The 21,756-nt window shown below is 40.7% G+C and overlaps 1 protein-coding gene across 5 annotated transcripts in view; it reads left to right on the top strand.

Moving 5' to 3' along the window:
* The first annotated feature begins 4,612 nt into the window (after window positions 1-4,612).
* IL12RB2 (interleukin 12 receptor subunit beta 2) overlaps window positions 4,613-21,756 on the top strand; it is a 92,612-nt gene continuing 75,468 nt past the window's right edge. For 3 of the 5 annotated variants that reach the window (XM_063697786.1, XM_063697799.1, XM_063697796.1), the window contains exons 1-3: window positions 4,613-5,213; window positions 17,612-17,723; window positions 18,880-19,167. In XM_063697786.1, coding sequence (XP_063553856.1) covers window positions 17,648-17,723; window positions 18,880-19,167 — 364 coding nt within the window. In that variant the 5' untranslated portion in view covers window positions 4,613-5,213; window positions 17,612-17,647. Of the gene's footprint in view, window positions 5,214-11,159; window positions 11,248-17,611; window positions 17,724-18,879; window positions 19,168-21,756 lie in introns of all 5 variants that reach the window. The other 2 variants (XM_063697790.1, XM_063697792.1) reach the window with 2 other exon arrangements.

Genomic DNA, 21,756 nt, shown 5'->3' with positions numbered 1-21,756 from the left:
GGATCTCAGCTGGATGCCATGACTGGACAGGACTTTGGGTTGTCTCATTTGGGAAATCAGAGTATTTTCTATGTATGAGAAGCATGGAAAAAAAGGACATTTGAAGCCGGAAGAGTGGAATGTAGAAAAGAATCTTAATGATTATACATCCACATTTCAGAGTACTTCTCATAGGGCTTCTGTTGATGTACTCTACAACAAACCAAAAACAAACAAACAACAACAACAAAAATGAGGAACATATGTGTGGTTTTATGTGGGAATGTTTGTGAGAAATTTGCCTTTTATGCAAATCACTCTCCTTTTTATAAGAACTTGCCAAAGTTTTGCACCACCAAAAGTTCTGGCTCTGATGATCGGGTAACCAGCCATGACATGATGGAATCTGTGAATCCTGTAACATATGTTTAGATTTAGCTGCTAAGAATAGCAGAGCCAGTTTGTGAATAAAGTTTATGTTGTGTAGGACCCTGCAGCTATCACAGCTTTAAATTTACCTCATGTCTCACTTTACTCTTTAACCTTTATGTTCATTTAACAAGGCATCCAGCAATCTAAAGACCTCTCAAAAACGCCCTGCTGCTCTCCAAGACATGGCAATTTCCATGTGGTTTGTTCATCTTTTTTTTTTTTTTTTTTTTTGGACAGAGTCTTGCTCTATTGCCCAGGCTGGAGTGCAATGGTGCCATCTTGGCTCACTGCAACCTCTGACTCCTGGGTTCAAGCCATTCTCCTGCCTCAGCCTCCCAAGTAGCTGGGATTACATACAGGTGAGTGCCACCATGCCTGGCTAAGTTTTGTATGTTCAATAGAGATGGGATTTCTCCATTTTGGCCAGGCTGGTCTTGAACTCCTGACCTCAGGTGATCCACCTGCTTCAGCCTCCCAAAATGCTGAGATTATATGTATGAGCCACTGAGCCTGGCCAGTTTGTTCCTCTATAAACAATGTTTGTGCTTGTTAAATGTCAGTTGTGGAGAAGGTATAAGTCTACATTTTAAGAATTATGGAGATTATTCATAATCTGAGAATCTGGTATTGCACTATTTTAATTTTATATAAACTTTTTCAATACATAACACTACGAATATATTCAGGAGTTATGTTGCTGTCCTATAAGTTTAATACTTTGGAGAGATGAGTAAAACTAACAAAGTAAAAACTTTTAGAAATGAAACTTTTACAAAATGAGGCAGTTAAGGTTGAACAGTTAATCTTAGATTCTGAGTTTCCTCATTATAAGTAAAAGTTTAAAATGATGTTAAAACCGTCTTACCAAGTTTAACGAGTGCCAGCATTCATTTGATGCCCTAAATGACTATGTTAGCAACCACCTCTTAGTATTTATCCTGACAAGTGGCACTTTAGGAAAAGCACATCTCAGTTATTCATAGAATAGTGTGATTACGTATTTTCAGGGTGTTTGGTATCAGCAATGAACCAAATTAGACATTTAAAATAATGGAACTATACCAGAAATGGAAACTGAACTAGTATTTCCTAGAAAAGACTTTGCCACTGTCACTGTGGTTATCCACTTAATTGAGCTTTTGATGTACAAGTACATTCATTTACCTAACAGCTACACAGAAGACCATATCACACCCATAGACTTAAAAATGATTACATTAACAATCATAGTTGACATTTGGGGTTGTATATTAGGCTCTTGCTTCATCAGGCGTCGTCTACCATCCAGGGTTTATTCTTTAGAAAGCACAGAAGCAAGTTTGTCTTTGTTGTTATTTTTGTTTTCATTGTTATTTTTGTTTTTGTTTTTTTATCTAACTAGACAGGCAACCACTGACAAAAGCCATGCCTGTATTAGTGAAACTCCCAGATATTAATAGGAGGAGAAGGCAGAAAAAAGAAGTAGGGAAATAGGCCTCTACAGATGGTGATTTCATACAGAAAGGTTACCGACTTGCTAAGAAAAATTATATTTAATTTTCCAACTAATTTTTAACGTCGAAAAGTGTGAAGATTGAACAACACCTACAATCCTGTTGAACTGGCCAAAAAGAATGGGATCTCTCCAGAACAAGTCAGTTCAACTCAGTAAATACTTATTGACTACCTGCCCTGTACCACTCAGTGTGCCAGATGCTGAAGATGAGGGATCCTTGCGTGCATAGAGTTTATAATCCAGGGAGCATGCATGATAAGAGAACCACTGTTATCAATGGCAATCAGTGCAAGTCTTCACTTGATAATGTAAGTCTAAGTTAAACAATATACTGATGGACCTAGAGCATGATAATTTCTCAAATAATATTTATGTAAGAGTTGTCATCTTCTGACTTTTTTTTTCTTGCATCTAGGGAAAAGAAGAGAATAAAGAAGGTTATCATTGCTACCTGCATCTTACTGTATTCTCATAATTTGTTGTGCTTGCTTAACAACCAGATTCAAGTTCTTTCCTCAATAGCTCTCATCTGTTCCCTCAAAGAATATGCCTTAGATGCATTTGAAACACCATTTTGTGTCTGACTTCTGCAATTTTGTAAGATGCTGCCATTAGAAGTTAATAGAGCAGTGGTCTTTCAACATTTTAGATGGTATACTCCTTCAGAAAAAAAAAAAAACATTTTTGAGAAACATCCCCAACATATGTTTGGTTGTTTTTTTATTTCCTTGAAAAACATATGTATGCTGGGCGCGGTGGCTCACGCCTGTAATCCCAGCACTTTGGGAGGCTGAGGTGGGCAGATCACGAGGTCAGGAGTTCGAGACCAGCCTGGCCAATATGGTGAAACCCCATCTCTACTATAAATACAAAAATTAGCCGGGCATGGTGGCGCGTGCCTGTAGTCCCAGCTACTCAGGAGGCTGAGGCAGGAGAATCACTTGAACCCGGGAGGTGGAGGTTGCAGCGAGCTGAAATTGTGCCACTGTACTCTAGCCGGGGCAACAGAGTGAGATGCTGTTTCAAAAAAAAAAAAACAGAAAAGCATATGTATATTTATATGTGTGTATACACACACACACACACACACATATGCACACACAAATATATAAATTAAATTTTTAAATGAGATAAAGAGTAAAATGCATTTTTGAAATTATTGATTTATTAACAAAACTAAAAGCCTTCCTTCTCACTAAAAAGTGTTGAAAAATCCATGAATTATGCAAGATTGTTATAACATTTGGCTATCATAATCTTATTCCTGATATCAATCAGTTTTTAAAGTAATGAGAAGCTGCTGCATTTTTATATTTTTTAACAAATGGATTTAAAATCCACTGAACTGCTCAATTAAAAGATTGAAACAAAATAGCAAATTGTTTCCGAGTTTTTAAAAGCATTTTCTGTGATGACAATCATAAAATCTTCAGTAAGAAAAACACACAATAATGGGAACACTTCGAAATATTTGTTTTCAAATCGTCTCTTCATAACAACGTATCACTTGGTGTGAAAATTACCTTGAAGAAACAACAACAAATAAACCTCTGGGGTTTTTTGTTCTTCAAAAAGATCTATTAGATAACATATACTGAGAGCCATGTATCAATACAGAAAAGATCAGCAACTTTAGGATATTTGGGGTTTTTTTGTAAAAATAAAGAAAATAACTCACTTTAAGACAACTTTTAAAATCTTTGTTACAAATGATTTTTACAATTATGTATCATCTCATTACAAAGTAATATTAAGATTCTAGATTCTACGATTTAAAAGATTTTAGTAAAATTATTCATGTAGATAAATTACTAAAGCATGTAAACTACAGTATGTCACAATCCCATAAAGACAATCTACTGTACCTTGTTGATTCCAAGATGTACATTTTTCATATTTAACATCTCAAACATTGAGAGCGGTTTTAAGGTAATGCCCAGAAGCGTGGTATGCAGTTGTCCGCTTCTGCGGGCTCAGCAAACCTGTATTGGGCTCAGTGGACTAGAAGAAAACTCCAGAGACAACGGGGTGGGGGAGGGGGGGACTTAAAAAAAAATTCGGTAGATAATATACATATGTTTAAAATCTAAATTTTATTTAGAGATATCTAAATAAAATCTCTAAACTAAATAAAATTTTAGTTTAAAAGATTCTAAATGTTGAGAAAGCATTGTTATTGTTTACCTGGCAGTTCTTTTTATTTCTTACTAGCGCATAAATAATGGTATGTCTTATAATTAAGGAAGTCTTAGATTTAAAGAAATCTAAGCTGACGGGTGCAGAGGCTCAGGCCTGTAATCCCTGCACTTCGGGAAGCCAAGGCGGGAGGATTGCTTGAGGCCAGAAGTTTGAGACCAGCCTGGGTAACAGAGTGAGAGTCTGTCTTTACAGGTTTAAATAAAAGTTTTTTTCTAAGTAATATTGTCATAAATATTATGTCATAAATATTATGCAGAGCTGCCGACCCCTCTGTACTCTGGGCAGTTTTCCCTCTTGCCTGAGAACACCACTTATAACACGGGACCTATACGGGAGTGGTGACACGCCATCTGTTCAAGTTTAACTTTTTTCTCATTTTTTAGACAGCAAATACAAATGGAAGTTCCAGTATGTTCTGCCCGCACTCCAGTGGGCGGTCTTGTGCACAGCCCACTTGGGAGGCCTCGGCGCTCAGGTGTGGTAAGAGCTGGGCGGTGCACAGCACAGAGAAAGGACATCTGCGAGGAAAGTTCCCTGATGGCTGTCAACAAAGTGCCACGTCTCTATGGCTGTGAACGCTGAGCACACGATTTTATCGCGCCTATCTTGGTGCATAAACGCACCTCACTTCGGTCAACCCTTGCTCCGTCTTATGAGACAGGCTTTGTTATCCGCATTTTATATGAGGGGAAACTGACGGTGGAGAGAGAATTATCTTGCTCAAGGCGACACAGCAGAGCCCACAGGTGGCAGAATCCCACCCGAGCCCGCTTCGACCCGCGGGGTGGAAACCACGGGCGCCCGCCCGGTTGCGCGTCCGGAGCTGAACTGAGAAGCGAGTCCTCTCCGCCCTGCGGCCACCGCCCAGCCCCGACCCCCGCCCCGGCCCGATCCTCACTCGCCGCCAGCTCCCCGCGCCCACCCCGGAGTTGGTGGCGCGGAGGCGGGAGGCGGGAGGCGGGAGGCGGAGGCGGGAGGGCGGGCGCTGGCACCGGGAACGCCCGAGCGCAGGCAGAGAGCGCGGAGAGCGCGACACGTGCGGCCCAGAGCACCGGGGCCACCCGGTCCCCGCAGGCCCGGGACCGCGCCCGCTGGCAGGCGACACGCGGTGAGTGACCAGTGACTCGGGGTCGGGGACAGAGAGAACCCCAGGATCCCGGACCAGCGGGGTGTCTGCGTGCCCGGAGGGATTCCGTGCCTCGCGTCTCCCGAGGGGGCTTCGGCGACGGCTTCTCTCTTTATATATATATGTATATATATATTTTTAAAGTCTTCCAATACGATCCGAAATGGCTTCTCTTCATCACAGTCCTAACGCCCTGGGCACAGATGTTCACTTGGAGGTACTGGGTTGTGGTTTGGCTGGATGGAGGAGAGGGAGCGCGCGGACTGAGCCTCCAAGGTACTCTCTGGGCCGGGGCACAGAGTGGTGGGCTCAAACGGAAGGGAGGGGACGGCGACTGGAAAAGGGCAGAGGGCACCCCTGAGGGTCCAGCCTTGGTTCAGGCCCACAGACGTGGCTCCCGTTGCTTGAAAATGTATCAAATGTGAGTAAGATATTGGGGGGGCCTTCCGTAGTCCCGGATGAGGGTGAGCTAACCATGTCTCAGCAGGCTTTCCTGTGGCCTCTGGACTGACCCCGAGTCCCTGCCTGGCCAGTTACTAGCAAGATGCTCTGGTGCAAGCAAATTGGCCAGCCTCAGTTTTCTCTTCTGTGAAATGCCCCTTCCTTTGTGAACTATGAGGCCCTTCTCATCTCCCTAGGACACACTAAATATCAGTGTCAGCATTGTACGGGATTATGTATCTGTACCATTAGATCCAGGTCTTACAAATAGTAACCTAAAAGCATACAAATAGACCTTGTCTAAGAACAGGGTCCCGGCACGGTGGCTCACGCCTGTAATCCCAGCATTTTGGGAGGCCAAAGTGGGCAGATCACTTGAGGTCAGGAGTTCAAGACCAGCCTGGCCAACATGGTGAAACCCTGTCTCTATTAAAAATACGAAAATTAGCTGGGCATGATGACGCACACCTGTAATCCCAGCTACTCGGGAGGCTGAGGCAGGAGAATTGCTTGAACCCGAGAGACAGAGGTTACAGTGAGCCAAGGTGGGGCCGCTGCACTCCAACCTGGGCAACAGAGCGAGACTCTGTCTTAAAAATAAATACATACATACATATACATATATATATATATACACACACACATACACATATATATAAAGAATAAAGCAAAATTAGTCCTTTTTTCCCCATTTTTAAAACTCTAGATAATTGTTATAATCTGCTATGTGTGTGCTCTGTGTAGATGAACATCTTTGTTGAGCACCTACTATGTATTTGGTTTTTGGATATATATTATCTAATTCCTTAAAAACATGGTGAAATTGTTATTAGTATTCCCATTTTACAGATGTGGAAACTTACATGTTTCACACAGTTAGAGAGTTACAAGTTTCTGGCTCAAAACTGTTCCTTCTGTTTCCACCTCTCTGGCTCAGAACCTTATAACCACCTCCACTTGAACAAACAAACGTTGGATTCTCATTTTCCATTAATAGGAATGGTACAGTGCCCTATTTCTCTGTCCAACACATAACTAAAAGGACCTTAGTGGCTAAGAGCTAACACTTTCCTTCCCTATTTTAATGTGAAATCCTCAATACATTACACTATCTGTTAGGCACAACAGCCTCCAGAAAAGTTTGCAATATGCTCTTTTCCATATGTCATGCCTCTTGAATGTCATGTTCATTACATAGGCTGATAAATTCCCAAACTTTGACAAATGGAATCTTTTCTGTATTAGAATGAGTTTTAGTGTGAAAAAAAAATTCGAAAGCACACATGTAATTTTTAAGGTAGAAGAATCCTCCAAGTACAGTAGGTATTGGGCATCATTTCTCAGTTGTGGACTTATTTTTGTATTGCTGCACCTGCTTTGTTCTCTACCAAATTATTTGTCATCTTTGTAATTACGCTCACAGCACTGCTGTCAACTCCTACAAATAAATTTGTGCAGAATGGCGGGACACGGTGTCTCATACCTGTAATCCCAGCACTTTGGGAGGCCGAGGCGGGGGGATCACCTGAGGTCAGGAGTTTGAGACTAGCCTGACCAACATGGCAAAACCCTGTCTCTACTGAAAACACAAAAATTAGCGGGGCATGGTGGCACACACCATGTGGCATGGTAATCCCAGCTACTCGGGAGGTTGAGACAGGAGAATCGCTTGAACCCGGGAGGCAGAGGTTGCAGTGAGCAGAGATCACGCCACTGCACTCCAGCCTGGGTGACAAGAATGAAACTTCATCTCAAAAAAAAAAAAAAAAAAAAAAAAAGCCAAATCCCAAAGGAAGTCTTATACAATTTCCTTTGCCCTTGGAAGTTTCTAGTGCTCTTCGCTAGTGTAACAGTGGTTTGTTTTTGTTTTTGTTTTCCAAATAAGTATTGAACATGTACATTATGGTCAGTGCATTTGCTGGACTTAGACTTAGTGAATATAAAGAAATGTAAGGCCCAGTTCATGACTTACGAAGTCAAAATTGTTTGGGAAAATTTTGAGAATACTTAATATGTCTTAAATGATAGGTGGCATGAAGTTAGGAGGTATGGAATCTAGTTTTAATCAAATCAGTCTTTCAGTGTTAAATCAGATGAATGGGCAAAGAGAGGAGTCAAAAGCAAGGCCATCTAACTTAATTCTCGTAGTGTCACTGAAAAGAAGTGATACTGCCTTTTTTCTTATCATAATAATAGCAGGTAACATTGATTGAGCTCTTGCTATATACCAGGTACTCTGCTAACAGCTTGTCATTTAACCTTCCCAATAATCCTGTGAGGTAGGTGCTGGTTTTTTGTTTGTTTGTTTTTTGTTTTTGAGATGGAGCCTTGCTCTGTCGCCAGGCTGGAGTGCAGTGGTGCGATCTTGGCTCACTGCAACCTCTGCCTCCCGGGTTCAGGTGATTCTCCTGCCTCAGCCTCCCAAATAGCTGGGATTACCGGCGCACACCAGTATGCCCAGCTAATTTTTGTATTTTTAGTACAGACGGAGTTTCACCATGTTGGTTAGGATGGTCTCGATCTCTTGACCTCGTGATCTGCCCGCCTCAGCCTCCCAAAGTGCTGGGATTACAGGTGTGAGTCACCACGTCTGTCCGGTAGGCGCTGTTTTTATTCCCTTTTTACAGATGAAGGAACTTAGGCTGAGTGGTCAAGTGATTTGTCACAGGCCATGTAGCTGGAATTATCCGAGCCAAGACTCAGGTGTCCTGAGCGGATCCACTGCTCTTTTCATTACTCCTACAGTTGCTCAGGAGGCTCTTCTAGCAGCCTGGACTGAGGTGATGAGCGTAAACATGGTTCAATGCCTCTTGGAGGTAGTAGCTTTGTGGGTTTAACATGGGAGCCCTGAGGCATGCTGAGAATAAATGAGGGGATAAGCCTGTTCCTGCAGAATTTAAACCGATAGAAGAGGGAAAGCAGTTAGACTAACAGAGCATCAAGCTTGGATTTTTATTTCTCAGGTGCTCATGGGGAAGGGAAGCATAGAATGTAATTCGAATCCAATTCTGGATTTATGTGTGGTTTTTCTGGGTTATCTTGGTCAACTTACAGATTTTTCTATCTGTAGAATAGGATACTAATCATTACTTTATGTATTTGACCAAATATTAACAACTAAATTATATGCTTTGCACAGTGATAAACTACTAAGTAAATGCCTACAAAAGATTGTTAAAATTAGAATCTTAATTAACCTCTATTTTGCAATGATATGCAGGAAAAGCAACACATTAAGTAAAATATCAGGAGATACTGAGATGGAGGGTTGTTAGTGTAGAGACTTCAGCTGAATTCTTAATTTATATGAGAAACCTGGGGAAATATTGTGGCATGGTGATCACTACCCTTAGTTTTTTAACTCCCCTCCCAAGTGTGCCTCCAATTATCTTAAGATAATTGTGAAATTCTTAGAAAATTCTCAAAACAATGCAATTATTTTAATATGTTAATGCCTTGTAGTACTTTATGAAAATACGCAGTGGTTGCTTACAAGGTGAAGCAAAACTTGGCCAGGACTTTGCAATACCCAAGATCCAAAGATAAACCTCCTGCCATTGTCCACAAACAGAGACTTCCAGATTGAGGATGTCAAAGAAAAAACCTTTCCAATGAACTAAGGAAGAAAAGTTAGTGAAAGAGGTTTAATTTTCTCAATAAAGGTCCATTGCTATTTTTAAAATAAGGAAAGGAGGCTTTGAAGTATGAAGTTACCTGCCATGGTGACAGAGGCAGAAGTTGAGGAACCAAGGATGGTGCCTGGGGCCTCTTTCCAGCACATCATCCTTCCCAATAGAAGACAGCTTATTTTATCGATAGGCCTAGCAGGATACAGAGAGTGAATCAGAGAAGGCTGGAGTTTCTGAAGCTTTATTGAACACTTGCCATGAAAGTTTTAGGCTTATGGGAGCTATTCAAAGAAAGAAAGAGGTCATGTAGTTTATCTGAAAGTGTCTTGTTTCTCCAAGACTCCATTCATGTCTTGTTTCTTTCTTTCTTTTTACTGTTATATTGGAGAAATGCTTGTTCAATCTATAGGATAAAATAGTTCTCAGTAAAGATGATTGAGGGGTTGGGGTGGGATAAATTCATTTCAACTTTGATTTGTTTACACACAACATTTCAGGAGTCTATTATGTCAAATGGGATATATCTAAAATGGAAATAAAGAAAAACAGAATTGACAGAAACAACATTCCAGAAAAAGTAGGAAAAGAAGAGAGAAAAGAATAAAGGAAGTTAAGAAAAAAAAAAAGCCATAAAGAGGGAAAGGAGAAAACACATTGAATTTAAAAAAAAAAAAAAAAAAGGAACAAAAATTCGGAAGTCTCCTGAATTTGAGCAAGAAAAGAAAGTTCCTGTACTTGGGTGAAATTAAAGAGGAACCATAGGACAGCAAATGCTTACCAATGAAATTAGAGAAAATTCCAGGCAGCCTCGTCAGCTGCACAAAAAGGAAAACAAGTGTGTGTGTTAAATTTGGCTCATGTAAACAGTGCTTGGACTATTGAATAGAAAGAAGAAAAAGTAGAGAAGGTTATGCATTTTACTTTCCTTCCCCTTCAAGCCATTTACCATGACATTATGAATGGGGCTGGTTTGATGATGGGGCCTGATAGACGGGCTTTTGCCCATGCAATGGCTTGTTACATTCTTTCACCAAATGGTAGACTTGGAATGAAAAAAGGTTCATTTTCATGACCATAACTCAGGAAATTTCATGAAGAAGAGAAAGTTAGCTAATTGGTAACTTGATTTGATTATCCTTTTCCATCACCATAGTGGAATAGCATTAGATACGGTTACATATTGTACGTGTGCTGAGTTTTGTTGTTTCATCCTCTTTTGAGGGAGGTGGGCCTCAGAAGTAATGAGTCAACCTTCTGAAGAGTAAAGCATTAGGCATTATAAATGCTTTACTAGATAGATATCATAAAGATTGTATGTAAGGTGCCTAGCATCATGCCTGAAACATAGTAAGAGATCAAAAAATTGCAGCATTAATATTAGTATAGTGTTAAGATTAGCATTATTTTTAGTATTATGCCGCTACTGTTGCTATTGATTACAAGCAGCCTCACATCTAGAAGTGATGTTGGATTAGAAATCAGGAGACTGGCCAGGCACGGTGGCTCATGCCTGTAATCCCAGCACTGTGGGAGGCCGAGGCAGGCAGATCACCTGAGGTCAGTTCAAGACCAGCCTGGCCAACATGGTAAAACCCCATCTCTACTAAAAATACAAAAATTAGCTAGCCAGGTGTGGTGGTGCATGCTTATAGTCCCAGCTGCTCAGGAGGTTGAGGCAAGAGAATCGCTTGAACCCAGGAGGTGGAGGTTGCAGTGATCCAAGATGGTGCCATTGCATTCCAGCCTGGGTGACAGAACAAGACTGCATCAGAGAGAAAGAGAGAGAGAGAGAGGCTGAGGTTCTGATCTGGATTTTGCTATTAATGTGAACTTGAGCAAGTCCCCTCTTTTTTTCTAGGTCACGGTGATCCATTTGTAAAGTCGGGAATAAATGACCTCTGAAGTGTTGTCTGTATATTGCTCTGCTACCAGTAAAACATATCTCTGTAAGTAGCTTTGCAGGCAGAAGGGAAGAATTTTGTTCTTTGCCTCGTTTAGTGACCTGATCATTAACGACATGCATTTATATGACAACCAGCCTTGAGGCACACTTGAAACAATCATTTGGTTGTCTGTGGTAGCCCAGACTGAAATGTCAGCTGTTGGAGGGGAAGGGAGCAGCAGGACACAGTAGTTACTAGTAACTCGTGTGGCTCCTTCCTCCCCTGACTTTTTCAGTTCTTTGATCATCTTAGGAATTAAGATTTTTTTTTACCTGGCCTAACAAAACATACAACTCTAGTACACTGAAAATCATATGTGATTTAGCAAAGAAATACAAATGAGGGAATCAGCAGGGGAAATAGGAACCAGCCTCAGTGGGGTTCTTACTTTGTGCTAAGTATTCTCATGAATCCATGACACTATGGACTGTTCACAATAACTTTGCCTTAATCGTCACCGTAACTTTGTCGAGCTAGGTATTACTATACCTATTGTAAGGCATGAGGAAATGGTGCTCTCACAGTCAATAGCATATAGCAGAACTGAGATTCATTCACCTTTTTCTTTTCCTTAATACCACTATTTCCCTTGACCTTAATACAGTGCTACAGAAGAAAAATAATTTGGAAGTGGAAAGTGTTTCTGCCGACATGAGATTATCACCTGCGAAAGGAAACTTAAGAGTTTCTTTTTTCCTAGCCTAGCACAATACAATTTTGAAGTAGCTTCATGCTTTGTGCTTCTCTCTAGAGCAATGGGGAAAGAGGCTGGTCAGGGAGTAATTGTTGTCTCTGTCTTCCTGCCGGTCGGTGTATTTCTGGCTTGTTCCCGCCCACCCCACCCCCATCCCCGATCTGAGACGTTGTTTTCACCATCTGGAAACTGTCACAACTTGAGTGATGAGTCAATGACATAGCACACTCTTTGATTTTCTGATTCAAGACAGAGTTGTTGTTTTAATATTTACCCTCTAGGCAGGGTATGTGAAGGATGTTTACAGTTACAGGAGGTTTCATTTTATTGGAAGATACCTCATTTACTTGAAGGTCTTTGGGGATTCTGAACTTCTCATAAAAGGAGAAGCTATTTTTACCTGGTAGAGAAAATGAGCAAGTTTGTGTTTGGATCAATGTACCATTATATAAACTCAAATTTATCTTCCATTTTACCTATTTCATATAAATATGTATGTTTATATAATATACACATATATTTTAACCTATTTAATAATAGGACATAATATATATGAAAACATATTTCATATATATCCATTTCTTAAAATCCTTATAATTATCATATGAGTATTTTACTATTTGGAGAATGTTATAGCTTCATAAATTTTGATCCATGTTGAAAATTTCTACAAAGGGGCGCCATAGATATCTTTTGCAGTTAGGAAGCAGAAACCTACTTAATCCCTATGTAGCCATTCATTCAGTTATCTTCCAGTTCAATCCACAATTTTATCTACGGCAGAATATTCCAAATTTTAATGCAGCAGCTAACATAGCTAGTATAGGGGTAGAAAAACTCCACTCCATCCTCCTAGGGTCTTGGTTGAGTCTGAGAATTAAATTGACATTAGATTAACAGGAAAAAAATAATACAAATTTACTCAACAAATATTATGGGACATGGGAGACATGAAAAAATGAAGACCCAAAGAAGTAGAGTCAGTTACTTAAATATTGGATTGAGCAAAGAATAGTAACCTATAAAAATGTGACTAAATTATGTGGGGATGCCAAAGTCTGTACAGAATTCTCTTGGTCTCAGTTTCTCATTCTCGAAGATAAAGATGTTGTTGACTTTCTTTCTAGTACAGGGAGTGTCTTTCATATGGGAATTTCACCTTCTGATTTTAAGAAACAACAGGAAAGTCAAAGTGATCTTCTTGCCCCTGCTGTTTTTCAGGTGCCTTTAACTCAAATAGTCAATATGTCAGAAGAGTATATTTTAACACCTTTACTAATATAACAAAAAATCCAACCACAATGTAGTAGAATAAGATTTAATGTAAGTAGTTTTAATGTAGTTGCATTAAACTAAACTAGAAGTAAAATAGATGAACATACACACACAATTTAAGTTTTATCCAGGACAGCACATGCCTACTATGTGCCACAAATTGTGGCCTCTGCCCCTGAGGAGCTTGCGAGGTAATGGAGGAGATAGACAGGCATCTAAATAAATTAGTTCTCTTTAATTATGGTACGTGCTAAGATAGGAAGATGCCAGGGTGCTCTGAGGATACTGGTAGGAGGGTTCACTCTGACCTGAAGACATAAGTAAGGCTTCCTGAAATCTGACCACTTCTTTCCATTGCCACTACAACACCTGAGGACCACATCATCATCATTTTACCTGTGCCTCTGCAGTCATTTCCTAACTGGTCTGCCTGCATCCACCCTAGTCCCCAGAGTAGTGTGTGTGTGTGTGTGTGTGTGTGTGTGTGTGTGTGTGTGTGTGTGTGTGTGTGTTAATGTCACTCGTATCTCATTACACCCTCAATTAAAACTCAATTAAATAAGTAAAATTCCTAATTAAACACCAGTGGTTTCCCATACATTTGAGAGTAAAATCTAGGCTCCCTTTTTTCGCAAACAAGTCCATAGTAAATCTGGCTCCTGATGTCTTCTCTAATTTCATCACATACCATTCTCCCTGCAGTCACTTTCTCCAACCGCCCTGACCTTATTTCTGTACCTCTCCCTTGGCAAGCTCGTTCCTCTGCCTCCAGGCTGTGCATTCACCATTCCTCTGTGAGGAAAAGTGTTCCCACAACTTCAGTTGGCCAGCACCAATTTTAGCCCAAGCTTCGCCTCCTGGAAACACCTTTGTTGACAAGTTTCTATCCTCCCCAGGGTCTCTCCTCTTTTATGTCCTTCTTTTATTATTACCTGAACTCACAGTTTGTTGCTTATATTTTTGTTTTTTGCCTGTCTACTCCAGGATGTTGTTTCCATGAGAGCTAAAATCCCTTCTGTCTTGTTCTTTACCGTATCTCAAGGCCTTGGCACTTAGCAGCTGCTTAATACATATTATTTATTGAATGAATAACTGAATGAAAGGTGTCTGAACTGAGTTTAGATGGATGAATAAGACTCACCCAGTCTAAAAATAGTGGGAAAGTAAAGAGAATAGCATGAAGGGAAGACACAGAGGCATGAATAGGCATGGGACGGGCAGGAGTATAAGCAGCTCAGTGTCACTAGATGGTAGTGTCAGCAGAGAGTGGTGGATGTGGCTGGTGATAAAGACAGAAATTAGCTCACAGAGGCCGTTGTATTCCATGACCTTGGACTTTTTGGTTTAGAGATAGGGAGACCTGCAGATTTTGGCTTAAATCTGTGCTTCTCAAACATTTTAACAATGACTCACAAGAAACACATTTTATGTATCTGAACTGAGATCCATCCCCAGCTTTTAGAAGCTGTCACATTCATTGGCTCGTGGCTCCTTCCACCACTTCAGAGCCAGCAGCAGCAGAGCGAGTCCTTGGTACATCATATCTCTCTGACCCACTCTCTTGCCTTTCTTGTACACTTTTAAGGGCTCCTGTGACTATATTGGGCCCACTTGTTTAATCCAGAATCATCTTCCCATCTCAAGGTCCTTAACTTTAATCACGTCTCCAAAGTGTCTTTGCCATGTAGGGTAACCTGTTCACAGATTCTGGGAATTAGGGCATGGACATCTTTGGTGGGCCATTTTCCTGTCTACCACAGGGATGTTTATAGGGAGTTTTCTAAAGATCATATTCCTTTCCCTCCTTCGCATCTTTCTTTCAATAGACATTTGTTGAGTACTTACTGTTTCCCAGTGTTAAGTGCTGGTATTCAACAGTGAGCAAGGTAGTCAATGTTCCTGCTCTTATGGGGCTTATATTCTAGCATAGAAGACAGATGACAAACAAGTAATTAAGTAAAGAAATAAGGTAGTTACAGATTGTGCCATGAAGACAATAATAAGGTGATGAGTAAAAAATCAACTGGGGAAGACCACATTGGTCAGGGAGGGCGTCGGAGGGATAGAGACAGTGGTCAGGGAGGGGCTCTCTGGGAAAGTAACACTTGAACTGAAATCTAAAGGATGTAAATATGTCAGCCACACAAAGAAGCAAGGGAAGAGGATTCTAGCAGAGGACATGGAAAATGCAAAGTCCTCTAGGCAGCAAAGGGCATTGTTCAAGGAACAGTCTGAAGGCCAGTGTGAATGGAGCAGAGTGAACCAGGCAAAAATGTAAGCGATGATGGCAAGATGGGAAGAAGTGAGGCCATGCAGTGGCTGAAAGATTGTGTGTGGTATGGGCTGTGGATATTTTTCTAACAGCAGTAGGGACCTGTTGAAGGGTTTCCAATAGTGGTGGTGTGCAGGGGGTAACATGATCTGATTTATGTTTTTCAAAGATAGTTGGCTCTGTGAAAATGGCTTAGAAAGGGCAAGGATGGTTTGGAAAGACATGTTGACAGCTAGAATAGACTAGGGGAGAGATGACAGTGGTTTGGACTAGGGTGAGGGGACAGTTGGAATGGAGAGAAGTGCATTGATCTGTAACGTATTTTGGAGGTAAAGTTGATGGGACTAGAGATGGTTTAGCTGTAGGAGGTGAGAAAAAGGTTAGAATCAAAGATGGCTTCTAGGTGTTTTTAGCCACCTGGGGTAAGAATATCATTCACTGAGATAGAAAAGGCTGAAGGAAGAACGAATTTGGAGAAAGGGTGCCAAGAATTTAAACTGAACACCTTAATATTGAGAATCTGTTAGACATCTAAGAGGTGATGCCAAGGAGACAGATGGATGAGACTAGAGCTCAGGGGGATGTGTGAGTTGAAGATCTACTCTGAAATCTTTAGCTAGCAGATGACATCTAGAGCCAGGGGACCAGGTGAGATCCCCTATGGAGAAAGTAGAAATGGAAAAAAAAAAAAAAATACCTTGAGTGTGCTAAGGTCCTCCAAGAGTTAAAAATCAAGAGGAAAACAAAGAGTAGCCAGCAAAGACTTATACTAACATTATTTAGGGTTTTCCTGAATGATGGCTAGGCTAGAGGTAGAGGAAACAAAGGGCGCTTTCCTAGAACCCCACAGGGACAGGAGTGCTTTGTCTCTAGCACTTAGTGTGCCTAGCACATGAAAGGCAGCCATCCATATTGAATGAATAAGTGAAATTTTCTGAAGCTCTTCAATATTTTCTGGCATATGTCTAGGTATAGGGTTAAGAGGTAAACTTTTGCTTTGCACTGACTACTTTTTAGTGGCCTGACATCACAGAACTTTCCAGCCTACTTTATGAATTTTTGGCCTATCTTTATTAGAATTTAAAGAATTTGTTACTGACCAGTAGAGCCATTCCTTGGGTTTGAATTTGAAACAGATCAGAAATTGCCAGCTTATGTTTTCTGACCTATTCAAGATAATATCATTCTGTAAAATAAGTAATTAAAAAACAAATAAGTAAACAAGCTTCTCTACAAAACCCAAACAACACTTGGAATTCCTTTTTTACTGCCAAAGAGATCAATCTTTTACGAAGTTCCAGGTGGGTTATGAGCCATTTTTCAATCTACTGATTCCAGAATCACTTGACTGGATCAGAAACTCTCATTAGTCAAACTACTGTGTATGGTATGATGATGAAGCCTTGTTTAGAAGGAAAAGAAAAAGAAAAGTGTTGTGTGGGACTAAGTCTCAGACAGGTTAAGCAACTTGCACATGGTCTCAAGTATTTAAACCCAGTTCTAAAGGACCCCAAAGCCTATTGCTGTGGTCTGAATGTTTATGTCCCCCTCCAATTTATATGTTAAAATCCTAACTCTCAAGGTGATGATATTAGGAGATGGGGTCTTTAGGAGGTGATTGGGTCATGAAGGTAGAATTTTTACGAATGGAACTAGTGACCTTATAAAAGAGATCCCAGAGAGCTCCGTTGTCCCTTCCACCATGTGAGGTCGCAGCAAGAAGGCCCCATCTATGAACCGTCTATGAAGTGGACCCTCACCAGACCCTGAATCTGCTGACCTCTTGATCTCGAACTTGCCAGTCCCCAGAACTGTGAGAAACAAATTTCTGATGTTTGTTATCTACCCAGTTCATGGTATTTTGTTACAGCAGCCCAAATGAACTAAGACATCCAAATTCCTTCTCTAATCCTTTGCTGACCCCAAGAAGTTTCACTGAGATGGGGTTTGGAAGGTGGCTAAGATATTCGATTTACTAGTTTTAAAGGCACATGTCATTTTTTAAAATAACAAGATCTCAACAAGGTGGAGAAAAATAAAGCGGCACTTGAAGCTCTTCTGAGCTATTTTGGCTCTGGTATTTTCTGAGCATATTTAACATGAATGAATTTGTCTTCTTTTGCAAGGAAAAATACGAAGTTCTATACCAGAGTTGATTGTTGATGGCACATACTTTTAGAGGATGCTCATTGGCGTTTATTTTTATAATCACGTGGCTGTTGATTAAAGCAAAAATAGGTAAGATATTTCTGTAAGTTACTCTGTGGAAGAATTTGTGGTTTAAATTCTCAGTTACAGATGAAGTATGTATTTGTGGTAAATGTTCTGGTAGTTGGTCTTTTGTAGTCAATCTCTGTCATTTAAGTGGATAAGTCTGGTTCTGTCTATAACTGATAGTTATTTTATTTAATTTGCACTAATGATTAATATAAGGGTCCAATTATTTTATTTCTTCCTAAGAAAGTGGCTTGGTAACCGAGTTAGGCATCACAAATACATGTTTTACATTTCAGCACATTTTTCTTTTTTTCTTTTCTTTTTTTTATTATACTTTAAGTTCTGGGATACATGTGCAGAATGTGCAGGTTCGTTACATAGGTATACATTGTGCCATGGTGGTTTGCTGCACCCATCAACCCGTCAACTACATTAGGTATTTCTCCTAATGCTATCCCTCCCCCAGCCCCCACCACATGACAGGCCCTGGTTCGTGATGCCCACCCCCACCCCCGTGTCCATGTGTTCTCATTGTTCAACTCCCACTTAAGAGTGAGAACATCCACTGTTTGGTTTTCTGTTCTTGTGTTGGTTTGTTCAGCACATTTTTCTTCCTGCCTCCCGCCGTCCACAAGTTTGTTTGTTTTTTTTTTCTGAGACAGGGTCTGGCTCTGTTGCCCAGGCTGGAGTGTAGTAGCACAATGTTTGCAATACTTTTTTAATACTCTTTTAAAACTGTCTTTTTTTTCTTGGTACAAGTATTTAAGTAAAAATTATAAATCATAAATGGTGATGGAAACAAATGTGTTTTTTTTCTGGGAAGCCTTTAGTAGTCTGGTAAATAATTTGCATATAAGAGAGGCTGGTTTTTCCCAGAACTGTGTTCCTGAATGTTCTTCCAATCCTGCTTTCTAACCACTTTCCTGGTTATAGTTCTGATTATAGTATTACTGTTATGAGACGGATGCATATTTTCATTCAAATATAGTTAGACTTCAATATGTTTACCTTCTGTTTTCATTGTACATCACCATTATAACCAGAGACATGTAGGTTAATTATATTTGCATGATCTGATGGGGTTAATTTTACCCTGTTTTGGGGAATTACATAAATTCTTCATTTTGAAATGGGTTTATTATCACCAACTAAATATTGCATTTGTATCTTATTGCAGATGCGTGCAAGAGAGGTGATGTGACTGTGAAGCCTTCCCATGTAATTTTACTTGGATCCACTGTCAATATTTCATGCTCTTTGAAGCCCAGACAAGGCTGCTTTCACTATTCCAGACGTAACAAGTTAATCCTGTACAAGTTTGACAGAAGCATCAATTTTCACCATGGCCACTCCCTCAATTCTCAAGTCACAGGTCTTCCCCTTGGTACAACCTTGTTTGTCTGCAAACTGGCCTGTATCAATAGTGATGAAATTCAAATATGTGGAGCAGAGATCTTCGTTGGTGGTGAGCATTCCATTTTGAATTTTTAAAACTTGGTGATCTTTTGGTATTTTTGATCTTTTGGTATTTGGTATTAAACAGAAACCCAAATACAGGTTAATGTTCTTTCTTTTCCCACCACATTGAAGTATTTTATCTTGATACTGACCTGAGAGCTTCAATGTGAGTTCAGAAACTGGAATCTTATTTGGCAAGTCTCTCTCTCTCTCTCTCTCTCTCTCTCTTGCCATTAAAACCATTTATCTGTTGTCCTTAACTCCAGTGGCAGAAAAAATGGATCTCTGCAGGTGGGTCTTTATGCTTTTTTGACTTACGAGAATATGTTTAAAGCTACAGCCTTCTAAAAAGAAAGAAGAGATGTCTTTTTAGACTTATGCAGCCCAGGATGACTACACAGAGTTGAACAGCACCTCTCGTCCTATCTAACTTAATGCCTCCCAAAATAGTTCTTCCATCCATGCTCACCTGGACCACTGGTCCTCGTACTTAACAGAAGGTAAAAGAAAACATTGATCATACTTACTATCTTTTCCTCAGTTCTCTAGGAAACTGACTCCAGCAAAAAAAAAAAAAAAAAATCTGCTAACAATTCATGGGAAGGGGGCGTGGGGCAGAGGAGTTACACAGCCCCAGGGAGGCAAGAGGGAAGGAGTGAGCCAGGAAAGGGACAAAAGCAAATGCCAGGTGGTAACATCACTGGACTGGCCACAGCTTCAACAGAAAATACAGCTGGTTGTTTATACACTTAGGGACATTCCCAGAAAGAGCATATAGAAATCTCATGACAAGAGAAAGAAGGAAGAACTTAACTATCTCCCACTGGCCAAAGTCCACCTGACAGGGGCTCAGTTTCCCACACTGCTGGCTTGCATTGCTGGTCCCTTCAGGCAGCTGCTGGGGGATTAGAACTAAAGTGTCAGAGTTGACATCTGCAGCATGAGCCACAGTGCACAGGATGAACCAGCAGCCAGCAGCACACCTACCTGCAGTTCGCAACCTGTGGCCCATAGCCTTGCAGGTCCAACCAGGCAATCCTATAAGCAAGCATGGGCCCTGAGGGATTCCGTGGCACCCTGTGCCTCAGTGGTTCCAAGGAAGCTTTGGGGTGACAGACAAGAGTCATGAAGAGACTAGGAAGAATTGCTCTAGCAGGCTGGCTGACCAAGCCTCATAGACATCGTCTCTGTCATAAAGGCAGTGATATAGAGCTCAATGAGACTCTGTCCAGGAAAGATGGAAACCTCCTCTCTGTGACCTATAAGGATATATATGTATAGTTGGTGCCAGGCAATTTTCCTGGAGGGCCACCAAAAGCATGGAGCAGAAGACCAAGCAAATGGCCAAGCAGATCATTGGTAGGAAGGAGGTATAAACTAGGCCAAGTACTCACCTTCCAGCTCAGGGCCTCCTGTTTATACCACTGTGAGTCATATACTCTCAGCATTGACAGCCTGCGGTATAGTAGAAGTAGCATGGGCTTTGAATGTCAACTCTGCCAGTGGCAGTGTAATTTAGACAACTTAAATTATCTGAGCCTCAGTTTCTCCATCTGTGTTATGACGATAATAACATCTACCTCATAAAATGGTCATAGTAATTAGAAGACCTCTTATATGCAAAGTGCTTAATCCCATGCAAGGCACATGGGAGGCATTCAGGTGATGGCTTTTTAGGCTTCTCAACAGCAACCTGGAATGTGGGAGGCAACAAGAGTCCTGACTACAAACTCTTTTCAACTTAGAATTCTATACTCAAAGTATCAGTCAAACGTGAGGGTAGAATAAAGACATTTTAAACTATGTTCAAAATATTTCCTCGCATGCACCCTTTCCCAGGGAACTACTGGAGGCTATGCTCTACCAACCCAAGTAATTAGACAAGAAGGAAGAAAACATTAAATCTAAGAAACAAGACAGCCAAAGGAAAAAAAGAAGGAACTTAAGAGACATTGAGGATGAGCAGTCCCAGAATGACAGCTGGGTACCAGGCATGGAGACAACCTGTCTTATATTGGAAAATTCACAAGGCTCCAAGAGAGATCCTCAAGCAGATGAAATGGATAGAAGTCCCAATACATTGCAGTATATTGAACAGTGATTCAGATAATTGGCTTGCAAGTTTGAAATTTTATTAACAAGAAAACTAAACAAATGGAAAAACAAAATAATTACTAATTCTAAGAGTAAAAGGTGTACAGAAAATGAAAAGTTAATATAGTATTCTATATGGCTCAGTCACAAGTAGTGTGTGTATGCAAAAGTATACACTGTGTAAATATATATATAAACATATCTAAATGTATATGTGTACATGGGTACGTATATATACACAAGGAAGAGACTTTCGTTTGTTTGTTTGTTTTGAGACGGAATCTCGGGCTGTTGCCCAAGCTGGAGTGTGGTGGCGCGATCTCGTCTCACTTCAACCTCTGCCTCCTGGGCTCAAGCAATTCTTCTGCCTCAGCCTCCCAAGTAGCTGGGATTATGGGCATGCACCACCATGCCCAGCTAATTTTTGTGTTTTATTAGAGAGGGGGTTTCACCATGTTGGCCAGGCTGGTCTCTAATTCCTAATCTCAGTGATCCGCCCCCA

This window comes from Gorilla gorilla, chromosome 1 (genome assembly GCF_029281585.2).
Source record: "Gorilla gorilla gorilla isolate KB3781 chromosome 1, NHGRI_mGorGor1-v2.1_pri, whole genome shotgun sequence".
NCBI lineage: Eukaryota > Metazoa > Chordata > Mammalia > Primates > Hominidae > Gorilla > Gorilla gorilla.
The sequence above is the reverse complement of the archived record's forward strand: the minus strand, read 5'-3'. Positions and strand labels throughout refer to the sequence as shown.